This window comes from Xiphias gladius, chromosome 8 (genome assembly GCF_016859285.1).
Source record: "Xiphias gladius isolate SHS-SW01 ecotype Sanya breed wild chromosome 8, ASM1685928v1, whole genome shotgun sequence".
Classification (NCBI taxonomy): Eukaryota; Metazoa; Chordata; class Actinopteri; order Istiophoriformes; family Xiphiidae; genus Xiphias; species Xiphias gladius.
In genome coordinates this window covers 11103357-11126188 of record NC_053407.1, presented here as the reverse complement: position 1 = coordinate 11126188, position 22832 = coordinate 11103357, and the positions used below count along the sequence as shown (strand labels likewise).

The 22832-nt window shown below is 42.0% G+C and overlaps 1 protein-coding gene across 1 annotated transcript in view; it reads left to right on the top strand.

Annotated features, from left to right (window-relative positions):
• Positions 1–583: 583 nt before the first annotated feature.
• Positions 584–22832, top strand: part of mob2a (MOB kinase activator 2a) — a 63187-nt gene continuing 40938 nt past the window's right edge. The window contains exon 1 of the mRNA XM_040133940.1: positions 584–1145. Coding sequence (XP_039989874.1) covers positions 1129–1145 — 17 coding nt within the window. The 5' untranslated portion in view covers positions 584–1128. The remainder of the gene's footprint in view (positions 1146–22832) is intronic.

Sequence of the window (22832 nt, the reverse complement as noted above, 5' to 3'; positions counted from 1 at the left end):
CACAAATTTCAGGACTAAAACCGTAATTCCTATGCCTGAAGGAGCTTGTCCTGTCATATAAACACCTACACACATTAGATAAGAAAAAGATGAAAAGAGTGACAGCAAAGCTATTAGGTTTGGTTATCTGGTTATTTGGAAGGTTTTTCTAGAACAGAGGTTTCCAGATGTTTGGCTTGTGTCCTCTTTAAAGGAAACAGTTTATAATTATGACTCACTGTGGCCATGTTATATTTTAAAGGTGACGGTACGTGGAATTTCACAAGAAAAACTGAGAAACAAATGTGTTAAATTGTTTTCCTTTATTCCCTAAGTGAACCCTCGGATTTCTCTTTGGAGCCCTTGGGGGATCCTGATCCTCAAGTTGGGAGCCGCTGCCCCACAATAAGATGGCGTGTGACTAGTGTGTTACAATCAAACTCGATGGGAAGTCAACAGCAGTTGTAATCGTCTTCATCCGAGTGTTTGGCTGTGGTTGTCTACGTATAGCGTGGAACCTGATTTTACCTTTTTTTCCCCCTGACTTGCTAACTACATATCCCATTGCTTCCATGTCCATAGCCCTGCGTGACACGCATTTCACGCACAGGAGAGACACAGTGGGTCGGGTCTGTGTTTACTTCCGGACTCCGATTTAGACCTCGCTCAGACAGCAGCAGCTCCTGTGGAGGTTCAGGCTGTCAGCTAGCACGGTAGCCATACAAGGCTGCATGACAGAGGTTACAGGGTTGAACAGCGGCACCCCAACAGACGAGTCTCACTCGGCACCACTGCACACCGGACGCCGCGACTCTGGCCGGACCCACAGCGCTGCTCAAAGTCACTCAATGCTGCGCTCCCGCTACCAGCTAACAGACTGATCTGACTGTGTTCCTGCCACTCCATGATCCGAGATAGCTGAGGATCAAAACAAGGACAATCGCTCAAAGTTTAAGCGCCGTGTCTGTTCGACCGACTGGGATCCAGCGGCTGGGAGAGACGCGGGCCCCGGGGAAAGGGACGGGACTCGGGGGCCAGGCAGCCAGGGCAGCGAGGGTGGTGGCTCGATAGACTAGGGGGTCGCCTCCAGCTCCCGGTGGATTTATCCCCTGCCAGCTAACGTTAGCTAAGCTAGCTACAAACAGCATCATGGACTGGTTAATGGGGTGAGTACAGACAGCTAACTTGCCGAGCTAGCTTACTCTCCTCTGTCAGGTCAACTGCGCAGTCTTTCTGATGCTGGCTGCAAATCCACCGCTCAGTGGCTGACACCGCCAGGGTCAGCATTGGACAGGTGCACCGTCGTGTTGAACACTGTTCAATTTCCACTTTGACGCGTCAATCTTGCTTTAAGCGGGTATCATGTTGCCTAGCCTATTTTAGCTTGGCGATGCTAGCTTGGTAGCAAAGCTGGCAACGGTCTCAACCTGCAACGGTAAACCGACCAAATGATACACAAGGGCCAGGCGGTATTTTTGGGCATCTCTTTGGCCTGCGGCTAACTAGCCAACGATGGCAGCGCCAAGATTAGGTTGTGAAAATATCTCTGTACATGCAGTTTATTTATAGGAATGGTTAACAGAGCCAATGGGCTAACAGTAGCAGCCTGTCAGTCTGGCTAACGCGGCTGTGCCTGATTTCAGTTTATTTTCTGTGCAAGGTGCGCCGGTCTACGGGAACTATCGTTAGCACACATGCTAACTAACCTAATGTGCCACCTTCGGGACACAAACAGAAGCTCGGGTGTCAGCGAGCTTATTGATGGAGAATGTAGCTCTCCTACCTGGGGGAGGATAAGCAAACATTACGCAGATGTTGGGTGATTGCAGTCGGTAATTTAACAGTGTATATTTGTCTGTAGGTGCACAGTAGTTTAAGGTGTTGAGTAAGCTTTGTGAAATTCTCGCCTTGGTGTAGCAGGTGACACCTGACAGAAGCTGATGATGATATTTTTAGATTGGTATTATGCATGCCCTGTGTTTGGTGGTCAGTACTGGATGAGATACATGTCTCAGTATGACATTGGCTATAAAGCCTAAATTCAAGGCCACAGTCATTGTATTCAGGATTGCACTTACTGTATGGCATCAGTGTACATGATAGAGTAACTTCCCAAATCTTACCAGCCCAGTCTGCTATCGTAGGGCTCAGACTTGTTATCTTGCATTTACTTACGTATTTGCCTTGCACACTCATAAGTCATACTTGCCTGTAAGTAAAGGGGGGACTCAAGTCAAGTCACAGTCAAGTCTTCAGTCAGGTCACAGTCCAAGGTATGTTTTCATTCAGATAGTTGAGCTTTAATTTCACCCTGTCATGAGTTCAGATATCTTTCCAAAGAGGAGAACATCAGGTCTTTGGCAAATTACAAAAGGCTTGGACTTTCAAAATAAGGTGTGTCTCTGTGACGTTATTCTTTTTCTTGACTGCTTATCAGGTAGCACTTTACAAGCAGATCAGGGTTGAGGAAGGGTGGAGGCCTGGTGTCGGGTGTTTCTCCACATTGTGACATTTTGGCTGAGAGATAACAAAGCAGTCCCTCAGTTACCCCCAACCAGAATGCCAGCCAGCTGCCACCAGTGTTTACTAAATGTCACCTCTGCCAAGGAGGTTCTGTTTTTGGTCCCACTGGTCGGTGTACTGATCAACAGGATATCTGAGAAACTGCTTTACAAACTTCAACGGAGTTTGAGTAGTTTTTGGTTCAGAAAGCAGCACCTTATTTTCAGTTAAAACACTGTTACCATTCTCACTCATAGCTACTGAACCGTGAGGCATAAAAAATAAATCCTCCAGCGTTTGGTTCAGCACTTAGTCTTGCTCATTTTTGTCCTCACGGATTTTCCACCGTTTTTACAAAACACTTTTTTTCCTCAAATATATTCCAAGCTTTATAAATAAAATATTTGCATGACCCTGAACAAAGTTAGCATGTGTTTTTGGTATTTCATGCAGTTTTTCTATGCGTGGCCTGTTTTTCATAAACTATTAGGATTCTGCAGTTTTGATAGAAGTGTTCCCTCTATGAGTGCCTTCTTGTAGTTTTTATTTTTCTCATGTTTTTTCCTTCCTACTGACTTTTGTTTTCCTGGTTTTGGTAACTGGTTCTTGCATCGACTTGTCTCAAGTTGCGTCATTTCTCGGAGTTGTAAAAGTGATTAATAGGTCTTAGCCTCCTGTTCCATCTTTTTCTGAATCACTGACATGAAAAATAATAATTTCTTGCCCCAACAGTTGGTGCTGTCAGACCTAAACTGGTTTGTTCAGTGATTTGTTTGGAATTCAAGAGCAACACCCAGTTACATCTTGATGTTAGAGGAGGTGAGGAAGGTGAATAACTACCTATGAGTAAAAGAGAAGGCCACTGCCGGCCTGTGTTTGCTAACAGCCAGGATTATCATGAATGTCACTAAACTTAGTTGGCATTAATTCACATTCTCCATCTTAGGAAAGTTTTTGAATCTTTTCTTTATGGAATGACACCCTCTAAATAAGTCAGTGTCATTTCCTAAATGCCCTCATAGAAAAATGAGTCATGCTTATTCATGACAAGCGAAGTAGGGTACCTACAGCGTGTCATTACTGTCAGGTCTGTCTATTAAACTATAATGCTTTATAGCCACTGATTGTATTTGTACGTGTTGAGAGTTTCTACTTACCTGCATATTAAAGGAGCGCGTTGTCTACTGTGTATATACGGGTAAGGTGGGTATGTCAGCTGAATGCATTGGGAGCGAGCAGGCATGCGTCCAGCGTGCGTCACTGACAGAGTGGAGGCCATGAATGAGTTAACCAAGCGTGTAATCACTCTGAATACAGACCCAGGGTGAAGGACGCCACAGCCAGATCCGATGGAGGGAGGAAAAGAGAAGAGAAGAGAAGAGAGAGAGAGTGTGAGCAAGAGAGAGAGAGGGCTCAAGGATGATGAAGAAGGAGAGATGGCGTGGTGAAAGCAGCTCATTTGGGGAGAAATGTGCAGATGTAGAGAGAGAGATAGGATGGAGCATGGTGACTGAAAGAGGAGAGACGATGAGGGAAAAGGCAGGATGGAGGAATGGGACACGACACCTTTTTGATCAACAGACAGAAAAGGAAGGAAGGATGGAGGAAGGGGATGTGAATGCTTTTGATGGAATGGTTTTTTAGAGAGAAATTAGAAGGTGGGGGGAAGGGGTGGTGTAGTTTATAGGAAGGATGAAGCTCTCACATGGAGGTTTGTAGCAGATGACAAGCCCATGATGGCCTGCTAATGGTGGACAGATAGAGAGAAGGAGATCTAGAGACACTGATATGGGAGAGACAATGAGTGAAAAATGCACAAGAATAGACATCTTTTTTTGTAGTTTCTGCAGGAGGCTACAGATAGTGAGCATAACCTGTGTGCTTGCATAAAATGTAAGCCAAAATGTGTCAGTGCACTACGTGCAGTCTATCTGTGCACCGTGTATTTATTTTGGACAGAGAGCATTATTTCAGAGCTGATTGACCTCATCTGTCCGGACTCAGAATCAGACAGGACGCTAAATCACTGGGGAGATGCGCAACGCCTAAATGCGTCTTTTCCTGATGGGTGAAATGAGCAGGCTTTGACAGATGTTTAATCCCCTTGCTTTTGAGTGATGGATTGGTAATGCTGAACGACGAGCGAGAGAATAGAAACTACAGCGGCTAAGTGGAGTGCTCCTTCGCGCTGCCTGACTTGAGCCAGAGTCAGATTTTTTATGTACATTTAGCTCGCACTGCATCACGTGTGACTAAATGGTACATAGGCAGCGTATCATTATCCTGCATCTTTGGAGTAATGCAAGTAATAGTATGATAGATTCCCGTAATGAAGGGGCTGCATGTTGTATCCTCTCATTTTGTGGAAAACAATTTTTAGGCATAATGTTTACAGTGTTTGTCAGGTTCTTGTATCTGCTAAGATGATCTTTGTTTTAAAAAACAAGTAGGACTAAGATTGGTATGGAACCTCAAAACTTTTTGAGCACCAACTGAAATGTGTCCATAACAATGAGTATTGTAAACTGTCAAGTATAGAAAGTTGGCATTGAAATCTTGTCAGATTCACAGTCTTGTTAACTTATTCTTTGATCAGATATTTCCTGATTTTAGTGACGCAACTAATGATTATTTTCATCATCAATAAATCTGTTAATTATTTTCTCCATTAGTCATTTAGTCTGTTAAATGTCTAAAAATTATGGAAAAAAAGGCCATCACAATTTTCCACGGTACCCAACGTGACATCTTCAAGTGTTTTGTTTTGTCTGACCAGCAGTCAAAAACGAAAAAGATTTGATTTCCTGTAATATAAGACAAAGAAAAGCAGTAAATCTTTACATCTGAGAGGGTGGAACCAGCAAATCTCATAGTTTTTGTTAAATAATATTAAACACTGACAAGATTGAGAAGTTTGGTTGGTTATTCTAAAAAAACAAAGGGGTTTTGTAAAGGAAAAGTGTTTATATTCCTTAAACCTAAGTGTCGACAAAGCACTGTTATAGCATTGGTGCTGAAATATAGGTGACACTTCCATGTTGATAGATAAAAATGTCAAAATGATACCACATAAAAGTTAAACCAGATGGCACAGTGTTTGCAGAATTATAAAATGTGTTTGGGAAACAGATTTTGGAAAGTGTCCTTACTCAGGCACTGTGCACTGCTGGAGTTCAGCTGCTCACACTTCAAGAGTCTGTGTGAAATCGTTTCTCCCACTTTGACCTCTCTCGCCAGTCAACTTGTCAGCCACAATTGTCAAAAATTAAAAACCGGAGAGGAGACAAGTGTCAGGTGATTGTTCTGATGGCAGATAGAGAAGGGGAATTCACAAGAATCTCTTAAAGGGCTGAATTCCCCTACTGTGGGAAACGTCTATTTGCAATCTTCTGTCTCACCTTAAAAAAAGAAGTGTGTTCTGGTCTCTTCCAGGAGATATTTATCAGTGATTTTTCTCATGTTGTTTTTGGTGGTGTATTTTCTCAACCTTTTTTTTGATGCCCACAACCCCGTTCATAAGTGTCAAGTTTCTCTTGACCCCAGCAGTTAGACAGCTGCCATGTAAATGTCAGTATAGCATAAGTGTGTAATATAATTTCAAAAGGCAGGGAGGGAAAAACTCATGAATTCTAGAGACTACTTCTCAGTTTCAAACCGAACAATCTAAAATTGCCAGAGATCATTTTCTGTTACAGTGTTTGATCATATTAATAGAGTAGTGAAATGGGTGGGTGTATGTCTGGCAGCTAGGGTTCCTGTGATAACAGTGCAATTAATTTTTTTCCATGATAGGTGATTGGCTATTACTAACACATATATGGGTGTGAAACTTTCCAGTTCAATCATCAAATCATTAAAAGGTTGGTTACAACTTTACATATAATTTCTGTAGATAAGTCAGCTACAAGATACAGAAAGTGCTGCGAAAAGAAACCTCTACTGTCCGAGTTTCAGTTCTGTTGTTGCTTACTTTTGGATTTTGCATCAATTTGCGAACGATTAAACAATGAGGTGTTCTGCCTGGCTAGTGTATATCCGAACTGCTGATGAGCCTCGAGAGTATTGTGTTGTTTAGTGGCACTCAACCTACCAAACTCCAGTGGGGAAAAAAGTGAATTGTCGGGTACATATATGAAATTTGACATTTAAAATAACATAACCCTTTACTATCACTCAATTATGCAGCAGTTTCCACATTGAAATTGTCATAACCTTTCAAATATGACTTTATTTTGGGGAAAAACACTTTGCTACTCCAAATCTGACACGAAGTACACCGTCTTTACCGAAGAAGATTCCTAGCAACCATAATCCAGTGAAATGGTCCACAAAAATGATGTCTTTCAAACAGACTTTTAAAAATATATCCAAAAATGTCAGTATGTCAGTCTTAGAAATCTTCCATTACCCTATTTACATATCAACCGATCTCTGGTCCTGAACCCAAGCACAAGAAACTCCGTGGTAGCACTTTGGGTGATGGTGGTTGTAGTTTCAGTCTTACTTTGCGTGTTTGAATAATATCCTTCCTATGTTTTTGACTTGTGTATGTGTATGTAGATGTTCTCAATGGCGATTTTGCACACTGCAACCATGTCCTCATACAACTGCAGTGCCTTATTTCCATCTCCACCACACACAGACACACACACACACACACACACACACACACACACACACACACACAGAAACACACTACTGCACACAGTCTCAGCCCAGGTGGCTGTTTCCGCTGCTCGCACCGCAGATGCAGGGCTGATAATAGGCTGTGACAGATGAGCAGACATCATCTCAAAGCAGTCACTTGCACGAGAATAGAAACTAACCAGCACTGTTACTGGGTTGCTTATTCTAGACTAGGATAGAGTCTGACTTTGTTGTCTTTATTTCTAACTTTGCGATCCTCCACAGTGCTTCTCTGCTGCAGTGTTTATTTATTACGACTGACCTGTGGGCTGTGCAGCAGTTTGCTCACCAGAAGGCCCCAGTGTCCGCCTGGGGAAGAACCGTTGACTAGTTTGCTACTGTGACAGCGAAGAGAGCTTCTGTTGGCTTTTTGTGTGACAGAGCATACAGTGAGGATTCCTCTCCATTAACAATCAGTTTATTGTGTCTGGCACTAAAGTTTGCTTTACGACTCCACACCCAATGCAGCCCAGGCCAAGATTTTTAAGACCAAGTTAGCCAGCCAAACCTTTAACGGACAGTAACGTGGTGTGGTTTTTACAAATTGACCTTGTGTTGTGAGTGGCAGTTAGCCCAGTGTCTTGACACACATCAGCTCTCCAAAGCATCCAACCCTGAGAAAAACGACGCCATGGTTCACATAAGTTGTTTTGGAAACATCCTCTGACTGATGGTGTTAGGTGCATATCTTATTCATAAACAGTTTTAAGTTTCTAGTCATTCAGTCAGTAAAGGACTTGCGTGTCAGTGATGGAGCTGAGGTCTCTATTAAACTGGAATCCAAGTGGCTGTGAGCCTGAGCTTTTGTCTTCAGTAGAGCCTGGCAAAAAATAATTCTTTTTTAGAGCTCAGTTAGTCAATTATTCTATGAGTCAGTCCACAGAGAATTGATAGGAATTTTTTCTATATAATTGATGAATCAAGCATAGTTATTTTAATGCCAAAATGCCAAACATTCTCTGTTCCTAGCTTCTCAAAAGTGAGGATTTGTTGCATTTCTTTGTCCTACGTGATAATAAACTAAATATATTTGGGTTTTTAGACTGTTGGTAGAATTAAAAATAGAAATTTGAAGATGTGACCTTAGGATTTCTGAAACTGTAATGGGCATTTTTCACATTTTTCGGCCATTTTTATAGACGAAATGATTAAATAAACAACGATGCGACACCACCAAAAACTAGGGACTCAAACATTGCCTAACAGGTTTTTTTTTTTTTTTGTATACACAAAAACAACAACAAAAACGAAAAGGTCAAATCTGTATGTATTGCAGTGCATTTCTAATGAATTGCAATCAATTGTACAGGGATTAATATTTTTCTCATCATTGCATTGCGTGCCTCAGTTTCCAGATGGAGCTAAGACATACTCCACCCTGCCTTGATGGAGCTGGGCCCTGGCCTGGGGGCTCAGTGGCAAGCTTCAGGTTATTCTCTCATGATGTACTGTCGTGCCGAGGAATTGGCTGGATGACAAGAAGACTAGTTGGCTTGTTTACTCCCCAGAAAGAGCATTTTAGTCACTTTCAGCTCTCCAATTCACTCTGTCTTTCATTCCCTGGCTAGGTATTCTCCCTCTCTATCTATCTTTCTATCTTTTTAATTCCCCCCTCCCCTTCAGGACGCTGATGTGCAGAGACCTTTGCGTGCTTGGCTGCTGCCTGAGTTGGACTGTTCAGCCGCGAAGAGCAAGGCAGCGTTTAACAGGCCTGGGGCAGCCTCGGCCCTCTCTGAGAGATGTTTAACAACAACAGCAAGCAGCTTGTTCGCTGCGTATTAGGAGCTGAACATGTAAGAGGATAGCCTATACGCTGAGTAATATCGTGCAAGCTCTATCATGCTGTTTTTGTGTGCTGGCCTCGTGTCTTTGGGCAAGGGACAGAGGAAGGAAAACAGTGGAAATCAAAGCAGAGCTGGAGGAGCAGAGTCTAAACAACTAAGTCCTCAGCTCCCCTCTCTAACATCAGCACCCTTCTTTGACTTTTGGTGGCATTCACTGCTCATGATGGTTGCGTCGTCGTTTTGGGGCAACAGTAGCTGATTCCGCCGCTTCCTCAGTAGCACAAGAGAGCGAAAAGTGAGCAGCGAGGCTGTCGCCACGTCGTAAAAGCTCAGTTGTCATAGTTCAGAGGAGTTGATGACTTCGGGTTTCACAGGAAGCTGAAGTAGTTGATCTGGCACAGAGAAATGTTTGCAGTCAAGACACAAAGAACCATTGTCTCTTCTTCCAAATCTTAGGTGTGTTGAAGTGCAGTTTTAAAGTAGCTGGTGTCTAAAAGCTCGAAGTGAATTGTAAGCGAGCCTTTCCCAGGCTTGAAGTCACACCACTGTATCATGGAGTGCTTTAAGGACATCAGTGTGCATCATTGAGGGAGATATAAAGGCTCTATTGAATGCCTTTTGAGGAGGCAAATAGCCTGGGTACAAAACACATACACAGAGACACTCCTGAGTAAATACTGCAATACTTTTGGGTTTGTCTCCTGACATGCCTCTCTGCTTCCCTGTCTTCCCTTCCCAATTCTCAAAGGCAGGGACAGGGAGAGGCCAAGAAATGAACGTGAAACCAGAATGACTCGGCAGTTTGCCTTTCACTGAACATGCATAAGTGGATGATTGGAAAATCCAAATGCATGGGCGTATTAAGCACTTCCTTCAACACTGGAGGTGGAAACTCTAGGGCGTGTGCTGTGTTTTTCTTTTTTTTTTTTTTTTTTTTTTTTTTTTTTGTCCTTATCACCAGCATGTTTGAGTGAAGATGAAGTTTCAAAAGCCTGAGGACGGCACACGCTGTGTAAGTATAGTGCAACCTAATATTGTGATGGATGAAGATGCTGCAAATGCAACCCACCTCAATATCTGGAGCTGGTTGTGCTTATGAAACCTCTCCGCCTGCCCAAATGGGTCCTGACTTGATCAAAAGCCTGAACAGGCTGCATTTCACAGTGTCGACTGCACAGATTGCTGACATTTAACCAGCAGCCTCTGAAATATATGATGATGTAACCACTGAGATAAACAGTAGACCTCCTTTTTAAATAATGTGACCATACTGCTTTCACTTTGCAGATTTTCTGCTTATTTCAGCCACACTGTTGTGTTGTGCTGTGTGGCATGACATGGACTTCACTGCTTCCTACAGTAGCAGGACTGGCTGCCACAGGCCTGGAAGCAGCTACCGTTCTGTCGGAGAGTATCATAGTCATGGACTGCTGCCGGCTAGAGCTGTCTTAAGATTAGCTAAAATAAGTTGAACACCTTGCAGCAGGATTTAGAGTTGTTGTTTCCATCCACCCACACAGGACACCCTGCAGAACAGTTGGCTACATTTTTTTAGGACTGGATGCAGTCTTTCAGATTCAGCTTATGCTATAAATTACATTTATGGATACCTTTCTTCTTTGAGAAGAAGCATATTTAATCTGTCAATTTACATGGTTCATTTCAAGACATCTTTAGGTTCCACTTGCATTTTCTAAATAATCAGACAAAAACAATATCTCTGTGTCATTATATTTCATCATATGAGGGCATCTTCTGAATTTTTTCATGTAAATGCTGTGGTAATTCCAAATAAAGGGGAACAGTATCAGTAGGCGCACACATAATCCTAAACAAGCGTTGTTACTCTACATTCACAGTGTGGTGTCTAACAGTTTTGTGTTAATAAGCTAAATTTGAGCTACTGATATAAGTCCAGCTGTTCAACCTTATAAGGGCTATATGTAAGTTTTTGCTATTGCTACATAGCCAACGTTAGCATTAAAAGCTGTTTACTTACCAGTCTAGAAGAAATTTTACGAATTCAGCATCAAACTTCATTCCTTCATTAGCCAAGAACTGTCTCCAGCATTGGAAAGCAATGCCAATGTTAACTCTTGTTTTGCTTCCATTTCTGTCACTTCTTTCCTTCTAGATAGCATGCTAACCAGCTAGTCCTGGCCCATTCTGTCTCATAATACCACTTTGCAATAGTGACTCAGTAGCTGTGTTTCCATCAATGTATTTTTAATCACATTTTGAAATATCGCATTAGAAAATCTTGATGTAAACCCCAGAATTCTAAAAAAAGCTGACCCAATTGCATTAAAGTTTTTATGCTCGCTTGACGTGTTTTTTGCCTTTTTCGAAAAAGGGTTAATGCGCTTAATGGGAATCCGAATAAGTTCTGACGTAGCAAACATTTAACTCACATGACTGATCATCTGTTTCCGCTTCTAGAGAATAAGAAGAAGGAGGAAGAGCGGTATCCAGCATCTTCCTGTCTTTGGACAGCATGAGACATAGCCAGTCCTAGCTGACATCAAAGAATAGTTAAAACTTGCCCAACTGAAAAAATTCTTGAAGCCCTCCCTCCATTTTTCTCTCATAGATGGCCAAGGCGACTGGTTTTGTTTCTCCTTCTTCTTCAAGGTTTTTGGGCAGTTGTCAAACAACTTGTTTTGTTTCCGGTTCGTAACCTCTACTTCTTCTACTCTGTTTATAACAGCCATGCGTAACATAGCCTATACTGCCACCATCTGACGACACAATGCAGCCTAGTTTATTCACTTCAAACCAGTTGATGGAAATGCGCCTAATTTGCATTTTCTTTTTTTCTTCTTTTTTGTGACATTTCAAAAGTTCGCTTCAAATTCGCTTGACAATTATATGTAAACATGACTACTGTAGCATCCTGTCTGCCCTCAGTCCAACAAAAGAGGATGAAGTAGTCCTTCCGAGAGGGCGTATTTTAACCTCTTGTCTTGTAAACGCAACAATGGCTGAAGCTTTTGGTAAGTAAACATCTGTTAATGCTAACACTGCTTATGCAGCGATAGTAAAACCTTACATATAGCACCTTTAAACTATCTTTAGCTTGATGCAGGGTGTATCCAGCTTGTTGTTATTATCAGACTAATATCAGCTTGGGGTCTGACAGGTTATGTAGCGATTTCTTCTCACATCCCCACCTTGCTGTGACTGACTCTTAATTTCATAAAATTTATTTTATTTTTTAATTTTCTGATCACATCACATCTGACTTTCCACCAAATTTCACTGAAATCTTTTCAGAAATGTTTTAATTTTCCAGCTAATTTATACTCAAAAGGGACCTACCGCAAAACCTCCTGGACTTAGGTAATAAAATAAACAGCTGGGATGTGACATGTAGAGTAAAAAATGGGAAGATGGGCTACTGGAGCAGTGCAAATTGAAAACACCAGAGAAGAAGAAAGATGGGACAGAAGAGCAGAGGGCAGCTGATAAGAAGGAAGAGCAGCGGGAGAATATAGGAAGCGCGAGTAAAGAGTAAGGGAAGGAGGGAAACGATAGTGGCACAGAGGTGATAGGTGAGATATAGAGATAAATGGGAAGCTGGGACGTGGGACACAGAGCTAGATTAGAAACAGCAGAGGTCAGCAATAGAGGACAGAGAGGGAGATTTAACAGCAGGGGCCCAGGCCGCTGGTGACGGAGAGAGAAATAGTCTGGAGCCGTGTGCAGGTCAGAAAGAGGAGAAAGCTAACAGAAGGAAAAGAGAAATAAAAATGCATTGAATAACGTTTCCTGATCCTGCATTCATTGATTTGATTCCCAAAACCTTAAAACCAAGATTTGAGTGTTTGCCCAGCAAAACAGTAGTTCCTCATTCAACCTCAAAGATAAGAGACCTTAATTTGTCTTTGAAGAGGAAGGCTTTAATTTTGGGTGATTTTATTTATTTTTCCACTGAGATGTGACTAGCATCCTCAGACAAGGCTTCAGCTGAGCGATCAGCTGCTAAATCTTTGCAGAACCGGTGGGCTGCTGGCTTTGGCGTAAGCTAGCTAGGTTTGTCCTTGGTGGCTGAGGCTAGGACGCTTGGCTGGTCTGAACTGTAATTGGATTAGAGATCTCTGCGTTGCATCAGGCACGGGAAGCAGAGTATACACACACACCTCTGAGAACCAAGTTCATCTCAATACTTGAGGATTTACTGCTCTTCCGCCCCATTTTTTTCTTTTAAAGTTTCTTCCATCCCGTTTTTTTTTTTGATCCCTCTTTAATCAGCGACCAACTTCTTCCCCCTGGACGTTATTTATATGTATAGGCGTGCATTGTTGTGTATGTGCACAACGAAGCGTACGTGTAAATGTGCATGTATATGCATTAGCCCTGTGCCATGGATATCCTCTCTAAATGGGATCAAAGGAGTTGCAGCAGAGCCCATGCCCAGAACATACAGGAGAATAAAGAACAGGAAACAATAGTCAAGTGCAGATAATGATGTGAGCCTTCATACCCAACATGATAGATGAGAATATGAGGAAGTCCTACTGTACTTGGAGAAAGGAGTGAGAGAGCTGCTCTTGACCTTTTTTTTTTTTTTTTTTTTTTTTTTTTTAAATAGTGAACATCCTGTTTAGCAGCTCTGGACAGGAAATAGGAGGTGATTTCATCGCTGGTATGCGTCCCGATTGCCTCATTTACCTCTCTTTACCTTTCGGTGTGAAAAGTCTTAGTCAGTGAAGAGTTTCCTTCACTTTACAAAGATTTGGAATAGAGCTCATGATAAGCTGTACTAATTTCTTCAAACTCAGAACTGGGTACAGTGTGTTCCGGATTCTATTCATTTATTTGTCTCATTTTGCGGCTCATTCATTCGGCTTATGTGTCATGGAAGTGTCGGATTTTAGTGACTTAGCTGATACTAATATCTTTGAGAATGGAGGAGGAGAGGAAAGCTCAATTCCCAGGTCATCAACATTTCCAGTAAACATTCCTGCGCCTCACTATCGGTAGGGAAGGTTCAGTGCCAAGGAAGAAACAGTGTACTAAAAGATGTCAGGTGTTACTGATCTGTGTATCACATGAGCAGGGGGTGATAAAGTGTGTTAGACAGGTTAAACATGAGACTGACATCGGCATGAAGAAAGCAACCTATAGGAAGTGACATGAAAAAGGAAGGATTTCCCCTGTCTGGTTCTGCCCTTTATCTTCATGTACATATGTTTTCGTACGTGCATATGTGCATTAACAGTCATACAGCAAGTGTGGATCTGGTTGGTGCGAGAAATTAAACAGCAGCAAGCTGGAACCTCTCAGCAAGGAAAATAACAGCAGCAGCAGTTTAGACTTGCAGATTTAGTAGATATTAGTTTATTTACACCATGACGAAAAGCTATTAATTAGTCTTTTACATCAACAAGTTGAAATGTAAAACCTTTTGATGATTTAAAATCTGAGTTTTTTACACGTATTTGTTGCAGAGGTTGGCCATCAGAACTAGTGATCATCTCAACTAACAGCAGAAGAAACTAGAGCTGAAGGCTGCACCTATTACTACTACTATTTATGACTATTTTCGTTATTCACTAATCAGGCAGTTTTTTGTTTGATGATGAATCGTTTAGTCTTTAAAATGTGAAAAAGTGAGTAAAAAATGAGCATTACATTTTTATTTATAGCTCAAGAAGATGGCTTCAGGTGTCTTGTTTTGTCTGAACCCAAAATATTCAGTTTACAATGATATAAAACACAGAAAAGCAGCAGCCAGTCTTCACATTTCAGAAGCTAAAACCAGCAACGTTGGCAAAGGCATTTTAGCCTGAAACATGACTTGAGAAATGTATCGTCCATTATCTAGTTGTTGATAATTTTCTGTTAATTGACTATTGGTTTCCAGCACTTTTGAAGACACACATTTTTTAGGTACTGCTCTCATATTAGTCAACAACATTTCACAAGTGTTAAAATGGCAGCAGCCTTTTCTTTCTTTACCTGACTGCAACATCATAATGTCTGCATCTGCAGATCTCACACAGGCTTTGTTGGGGATGATCTCCAGCCTGCTAAACATGAGCGTGTGAGTTTGTGATTGTGTTACAGGCCAGCTCCATGAGGTGCCTCACATCTAAAAAAAGGATGTGGAGGAGGACAGAGATGTTTTTTGAGAGAAAAGTTTGACTTGGAATGAAGGCAAATGTCGAGAACAGCGAGGGAGCTGGTGCTCAGGGTCATCTGATTTCCGCTGCTGAGTTAGGGTCACTGTATGGGAGCTGCTGACTGGGCATACCAGGAATCAGGCATGAAAACTCAAGGCTGGACACAAGACACACAGAGTATTTGACCCCTATAAGGCCTCTGATATCCCCTTGAGGAAGTGTGTTTGCGTGCGTGCGTGCATGCGTGCGCCCGTGTATAAACACAGATAAGTCTGACTGACTGAGGGCTTGTAGAAGGGCAGGCAGGGAAACGTGCTTTGTCCGTGTGCTGTCCTATTCACACACACACAGTCAAGGTCTTCCATACACAGCTGCTTATCATGATGTCACAACACTGGCTTTTTCTTCTCTGTTGTGTGCTTCAGGCTGTAGACCTGCTAAAACGTGACCTTTCTGAAAGCCTTGTTAATCATCAGTGGCCTCGGACCTGGGCGGCTCGTGATACATGCTTACACTGAGCCAACAGTCTGGTAGCATTAGGAGCTAGGTTACAAGCTAGCTGCACTAAAGACTGGCTGTGAACACAGGGTATAATGAGGAGTCCAGAAAGGGCTCACTCTGCCACAGTTTAATCCATGAAACCAGGGGAAGGAAGGAAGGACGTCTCACCATCACGTCCAACTCATTCCGTCACCATGAAAGTTTCACTGAAATGTATAACATATTACAAGTTAGACTGTGACAGGCACACTTTATCTTTCTGTGTTTACATTAACGGATAGCTGGCCATAAAGAGGTTATTGGTTATTGAGTAGATTGGTTATAGGTGCAAGCAAGCTAACTAAGGCAAACAAGCTAGCTAAGCACTTGCTAGTTAAGCTAGCAAACTAAAACAATTTTGCATGTCCTGAATGTGAGTTCTGGCCTTTTTTTGGTGGTGTCTGTTTTGAAATGTCCTAAGTTGTTCAGTTAGCATGTTAGTGGTAGGGTTGGGTACTGAACCTCAGTAGTTTTTGAGTACAAGACAAGTCGTCTCTGAAGCAGTGACAAGTATCAGAAGTTGGCATTGAATGTTGGGTCATATTTTTAGGCTTGTTTACTTAATATTTGAGCAGATTCCCTGGTCTGGATTGGGAAACTTTTTTTTCTATTTTAAGACTATGTTTATTTAGGCAAAGTTCTTTATTTAACAAACATGTTTTTTAATTCTCAAGCTAAGATATCAGAAAAAGTAACATTTTGATATCAGTGCATAGACTCAGGTATTGTTATGATGCAGATATGGAAAATTTCCAAAAGATACTCCACCCTAAATAGTAGATTAAGATAACTTGATTTAGGGATCATGCTTTTGTTTCTATAAATACAAAATACAAATAAAATACAAACATTTCTATAAATATTAAATATGTCTCAAAGGCCAAGACCAAGAAATTGGACAAAGATGTATGATATAGTCATCAACTGCAGGCAGGAAACAGAAAATAGGGAGTCTAAGTCTGTTCTGCCTTCCTCTGCTTTCCAGTTTCATCCTTTAGTTTTATCTACCCGTTGTTTTGCTCTTGCTGACTGGCTCATACTCCTGAAAGAGGTTTTCTACCTACAGTAACTGCCTCGCTCTGGAAACCATAGTGAACTGAGTCATATATCAGGGGGAGTGTGCAGAGCCGAGCAGGCTACTACAGATCAGGGGTGAGAGGAGTGTGCTGCTGATTTATTACTGGCCGTTAGCTGGTTAAATGAGGCTAAGTGAGCTGGTCAGCTCAGGGAGGTGAGATGGAAGAGATTAGCCTACATAAAGAGTGATGGAGGGAGGAGATCTGTGAAGCAAAAGGTGACTCCTGACCTGCTGTCTTTTGCTTGCTGTTTCTTCTTATCTGCACCCTCTTCCCTCCTCTGCTCTGCTACTCTGCCCTTTCCTTTATCCTTGTATCCTCCCTATAAGTTTCTCATGCTTCCTCTGCAAAGCAGTGCTGGATATGTTGGGCTATTTTGAGAAGTAGCAAACAACGTCTGTGTTTTCTAATTATTATGCAACAATATGAGGTTGTCATTGTCACTGTCAGTGTTGCTTCCGTGTGCAGCATTCCAACGCTAAGCTTGGCTTGGTCAAATTCACAACTAGTATACCACATGTCACAATGCATCTATTTTTAAAAAAGCAGTTGTAATGGCTTCTTCATTTTCTTCTGCAGTTTGACATGCCTGTCGGGGATGGATTAAATGCTGAGAGGGACTTGTTTTGAATATTTGAATGTTAACAAAATTTCAGATGTATATGTGCATCAACAAAGTATCACAAACAGCTGCAACAGTTAGTTGTATATTTAATCTGCAACTGTTATAATAATGGGTGATTCGTTTGTCACCTTTTAGCTTTTCAGATGTGAGGATTTGCTGTTCTTTTATCTGATAGGAGCTCGCAGGAAGTCTTCATCACTCGCAGCGCTGAAGGGAAAGCGAACAGCAAGATGCACAACAACAGGAAGTGCCGCTTTCCTCTCATTGGCTCTGGCTGGGTGTGTATCACTCCGCTTGGTTTATCAGAAAGCAGCAATGTGAACTCCGTCTCTAACCGCACATGTCTTTCGCCATTTTTTTGATCTCCACGTCCTCTCTACTGTCAGTGATAACCACTCTGGCTCTGTGCAGCTGCACTCCATGCCTGAATACTGATAACTGGCCTTTGTGTCCTCTGCCATATTTTCTATTTGTTAAGTTGACTGTGCAGTGAAGTAGCCTCTGGGAACTTGATGTGATGTCATGCAATGTCCAAAATCAGTAATAAAAATACTCAAACAAATAAGAGAAAGGAACAAGACCTCTTAAAAGCTGTTAAAAATCGCTGTGATTAAATTGGAATTCTCCTTTTAATACTTTTATTGAGACATTTCAATGTATAGAGACTTTCATAACACACATAAATTCTTTATTGTGCCTCTTCTCTGTCTTGCTCGGGGCAGCTGACCTTGCCATATTACTTCTTATTGTCTTATATTGCAGTGGGACCTCCACCAAAATTGGTATATTAGAGTTATCTATCTCTCTAACAGCTGAAAGGCGGTTAGAGGTCACCAGTCTCTTCAAAGACTGTGCAGAGTATGGACAATGTACACCTTCACACATACACACACACCACCGCACATACCAGCTGTTACATAACCACTGGCAGCGGTGGAGTGCACACTTCACCAGTGTGTGTATTTGTGCAAGTAGGCATGGGAGTAAGGAACAGTTTACAGTGTGGGGATTAGCTACCTGGGTAAGGCCTTTGCTAACATCAGCTCAGAGCTGTCGGAACATGGTGCATGTGTGCAACACAAGCTTTCTGTTGCTTTTTCACACACCCGCAGGGCTACAGTTTTGAACACATTAGAGGGAACGTCACTGCACAATTCTGGTATCTTTTCGAATTTTGGATCTAAGTCATTCACAGCCTGCTCCTTTCAGGCTACAGCTCAGTGTTTGGTAATGCGGATCAAAATAGGTCGTGTAAACACTGCTGTACAAACAGTTGGGAAATATTTTATTTAAAAAATGTTTGTGCTTATTCTGCATTTCTCATTCCGAGGTATGGTCACAAAGATTTTAAAACTCTTGAATTTTTGAGTTACACATTGTAGTTTGGAGACCACACTTTATTGTGATTCATTACTTTGTTTGTCATAGCTGCTATAAGAAAAGCTTATATGATATCACTCGGGTAAACATGTTGAATTTAGTTATAATTTGTACTAGTAAAATCCCTACTGAATCAGTAACTCTCTCTTATGCAGCCCTGTGTACATCCTCAAGGACATTCACTGATTGTCAGTTTTTTAGTAAAAGTGTCCAAAGTTCTGTTAATCACCAAATAGGACATTAAATGTAATTTAGATGTCCTTGAACTTAAAAACCTGGTGTGTTTTGAAAACTTGTTTTGGACAGTGGAAGAGGCCAGCCTCCATTGTTCACCCTTTCTTCTGTCTCTGAGCTGCTAATTTTACCACCTTAATAGTAAGTACAGCCCAGGAACTCTCAGTTTTTCTTTCAGGGAAATACGTACAATTCTCTGTGCGTTGCAGCTCTCGAAACTCCACCAACAATACTAGCTTGACTTCAGGAAGAGTCGATCTGTTTCTGTAGACAGAATTTGGCTGTTGTGTCTCTTCATACCACATGATGGCAGCACATGTGTAGTTCACATGACCGTCCAGTCAGCAGGAACTTGCTACTGGGTAAAAAAATGCTTACCTGTCAGCAGTTAGGTAACTTTGGTCAATCATGCCCCTTTTAGCAAGTCATATGAGTTTGCCATTTTACAAGACAGAGTGGTGTATACTCAGCTCTTTGTGCGTTTGTTATGAGTGTTGAGACAGAGGAAGCATTTCACAAGGAAATGAGATGTTGAAGACACTGTGGGGACATAAAGAGAAAATTAGATAAAAGTAGAAAGTGAAAGAATAGAAAGAGGAGGGAAAAAAAGAGTGATCCAATGAGCATGAAATCAGATATTGTTGCATAATCATGGCTTGCAGGTCTTCCCAGTGTACACCAGGCACTGTCGGCTCTTTCCAGTCCAGTATCACATGACGGTATCAGGCGGCTGCAGTATTAAACCAGCAATGCCAGTCAACCACCAGCCAGAGGCAAACACAAAGATCAATAGTTCTGTTCTTCTCTGAACTGAAGCACGTTCTTTTATTTAGTAAATGTATTTTAAATTTATTTTCAAGTGGAAGTTTTCTTCAAAACCCAAGTTAGAATACTTGGATGTTCAAATCATGATTTATTTGTGGTTGCACACTGAAGTCAGTGCTAGAGTAACACTGATGGTTTATTTCTTCATCTTAGTTTAAGGGTTTTCTCCCAGTGTGAAACCTGTTTTTAGTATTTTTTTTCTCCACAGAAGAGGATTCTTTGTGGAAAAGCCGAGAAGCTTTTAAATGTTCTCTTAAAATGTTTTACTTTCTCCACAAAGGTTCTTACGGGCAGCGAACAACTCACCCTAGTGGTTTTGTTAGCTTTCTTCTCCTCGCCTCCCTCTGTTCATTACATGCCGTCGGCGTCTGTCAAATACCAGCAATACCAGACGCCGCTGAGGCATCAGCGCAGCTTTCCTTCTCCTTCCTTCCGTTGTCTTTTTCATCTTTGTTTTTAATCTTCTGTCCTTGCCTCCTCCCTTCTACCACTGGTGCAGAGCCTTCGTTCACATGCCAGCCATATCAGACTGCATACCAGTCAAGAGGACATCAGCGACTGCTTCCACCTCTACCTGCAGGTTCTCGGCCCTGCCTGCCTGCTGCCTTTCTCTCATCACTGCTGCACAGCACCAGCACAGTTCACTTGGCACAGCAATGAGAAAGAGGCGATGCTAGTCTCTTTCAACATGAGAGATGCATTTTTTCTTGGTAAACAGTAGGTGGCATCATAGTACGACAAATCTCAGCAGTTCCCCATATCAGTGCTTCATCTCCACTTTGGTATGCCAGTCTTTAAAATAGACCTAACTAGTGAATGATTTTCTTTCTGAGAAAAGTGTAAGTTTCTAGAAAAATTATGAGGACAATGATTATTTTCATTATCTTTTATTGTATTTATTATTTTTGATTAATCATTTGCTATCCAAAATGTCAGAAAGTGGTGAAAACGTCCATCACAGTTTTCCAGAGTCAGGGTGAGATCCTAAAATGTCTTTTTTTTCTTTCTTTTTTTCTTTTTTTTTTTCTTTGACTTATAGATATTCGATTTACAATCATACAAGTCTAAGAAAGCCACCAAATATTAACATTTGAGAGGCTGAAAGGAGTGAATTTGGGGCATTTTTGCTTAAAAATAAGCTAAATGATTAATCGATTATCAAAATAGTTTTCTGTTGATCAATTAATCCATTAATCGACTAATTGTTTCAGCTCTAAAGGACATGTCCTTAGCGACTTCTGCCAGCAGCATAATAACTAGGAGAAATTTAAAAATTTGGTACTTTTTCTTTTGCATGTTGAATGGTTTTTCAAAGCTGTCTCTGAGCATCACGTTCCCCAAATGCCTGAGCAGTGATCATTGCATGGGTAAGGTTGCATTTCATCCCCTCCATCAGGTGGAATTTGAGCTGAAACCAAAGCTGTCTAGATATAGAAAAATAACACTGATTGGGTGCGGAGCCCAGAAATACCCAGACATAACATTTTCCTTTACAGCCGATCCAGGAGACATTTGAGAAAATGTTAACATCACTGTCATTTTGCTCCATTTATTTCACACTTAACTCATGAGTACCTGCATACCTAGAGACCAGTATCGTTGGAAGGTACCTCAGCTTTGTGGTGATAGATAGTCAGATAGAGACGGGTAACAGAAGCCAGAAGGAATGGACAGACTGTAAAAGGTGAGTTATAGTGGTGTCCTCTCACTATAGACCAGGCTGTATGTGAAACACACACACACACAGACAGACTGACGGACTCCTGGCGTCACCCAGCCTGGCTGTATATATAGACCCTTTCATACTGCACCCCTTGGCTGGCCCCAGCTCACATATACCTCTGACTTTGCTTAGTGTGTGTGTTTGTGTTTGTTTGTGTGTGCTGAAGCATATTTACAGTGCACCCACTTGTGTTAGAGAGAAAAACCGAACGTGCTTGGTTCTTGGCAGCAAAACCCTATGTACATTAAACTGCGTAATACACACATGTGAGAGGTTTCATAAGATTCGCCTTTTTTTTCTTGGCATTAACAGCAGGGAGTGGTATGTGTGTGTTTGTGTGTTGGTGTGTGAGAGTGACAGAGTTTTCTGTCAGTATCACCTCTGTCTGTGTTGGGGAACACACGCAGTGACATGGTCTTTCTAAAGCTGGCGTCTCCTCTCATGCATGCACTCAAGTTGCTGGAAGCCACAGTTGTGCGTGTGCGTGTGTGTGTGCGTGCGTGCGTGTGTGTGCGTGTCCATTGCGGTCCAGCATTTGACTCTGTGCAATGTATTCCTGGAAAGCCTGTGTAGGAGTAGAGGGGCCAGGCCTCTTCCGCAGCCGCACCGCAGCCAGCCATGACTGTTTTCTGGAAGCTTCCCTGTCACTGGGAACGAGGCAGTTTATGTGTAATTTATTTTATCCTTAATCTCAACACTTTCAGAGAAAACCTGCAGCTTTCTCCTTAAACGAAAAAGAAAAGGCATCATGCAATGACGCCATTAGTGTGCATGGACACACAGTCAAAGTTCATATCATTCTTACACAACATGCACCAGGAAGAGCAATGTAGGGAAGGACTGTCAGATGGACAGGAGGAGGGGGGAAAAGGGGGTCTCATGATGCAAGGGAGGTATGCATAGCAAAAGAGGCTTGAATAGAAATAAGGATTGCCAAAGAAGCAAGAAAGCTCAAATTAGCTTAATGAAGGGGCTGCGAAGGGAGCCATAAAGTCAGGGGCAGTAAAGGTGTAGGTGATGAATAAGTGCAGGAAGGAGGAATGGATTGAAACTGAAAAGGAGGAGGGGTGGGGGTGGGGCTGGTTGTTTTGAACTGCATCAATAAAGCTCAGGCTAATTGTGCCTCTGTGGTCTGCAGTGTTAACCCTCTTTTCTTTCCCCCGTCTTCCCTTTTCTTTTTTTTTTATTTGACTCCAAGCCTCCCATGTCTCTGTCCCATACCCACAAGAGTCTTCCCATTTTCTGTTAACCCCTTTCCTCCCATCTACCACCTCCTCCTCCTCTCCTCCCTTCAGTGGCTGTTGTGTAACTCTGCAGTGACTGACTGAGCTGCAGCAGCAGCGGCGGCAGCAG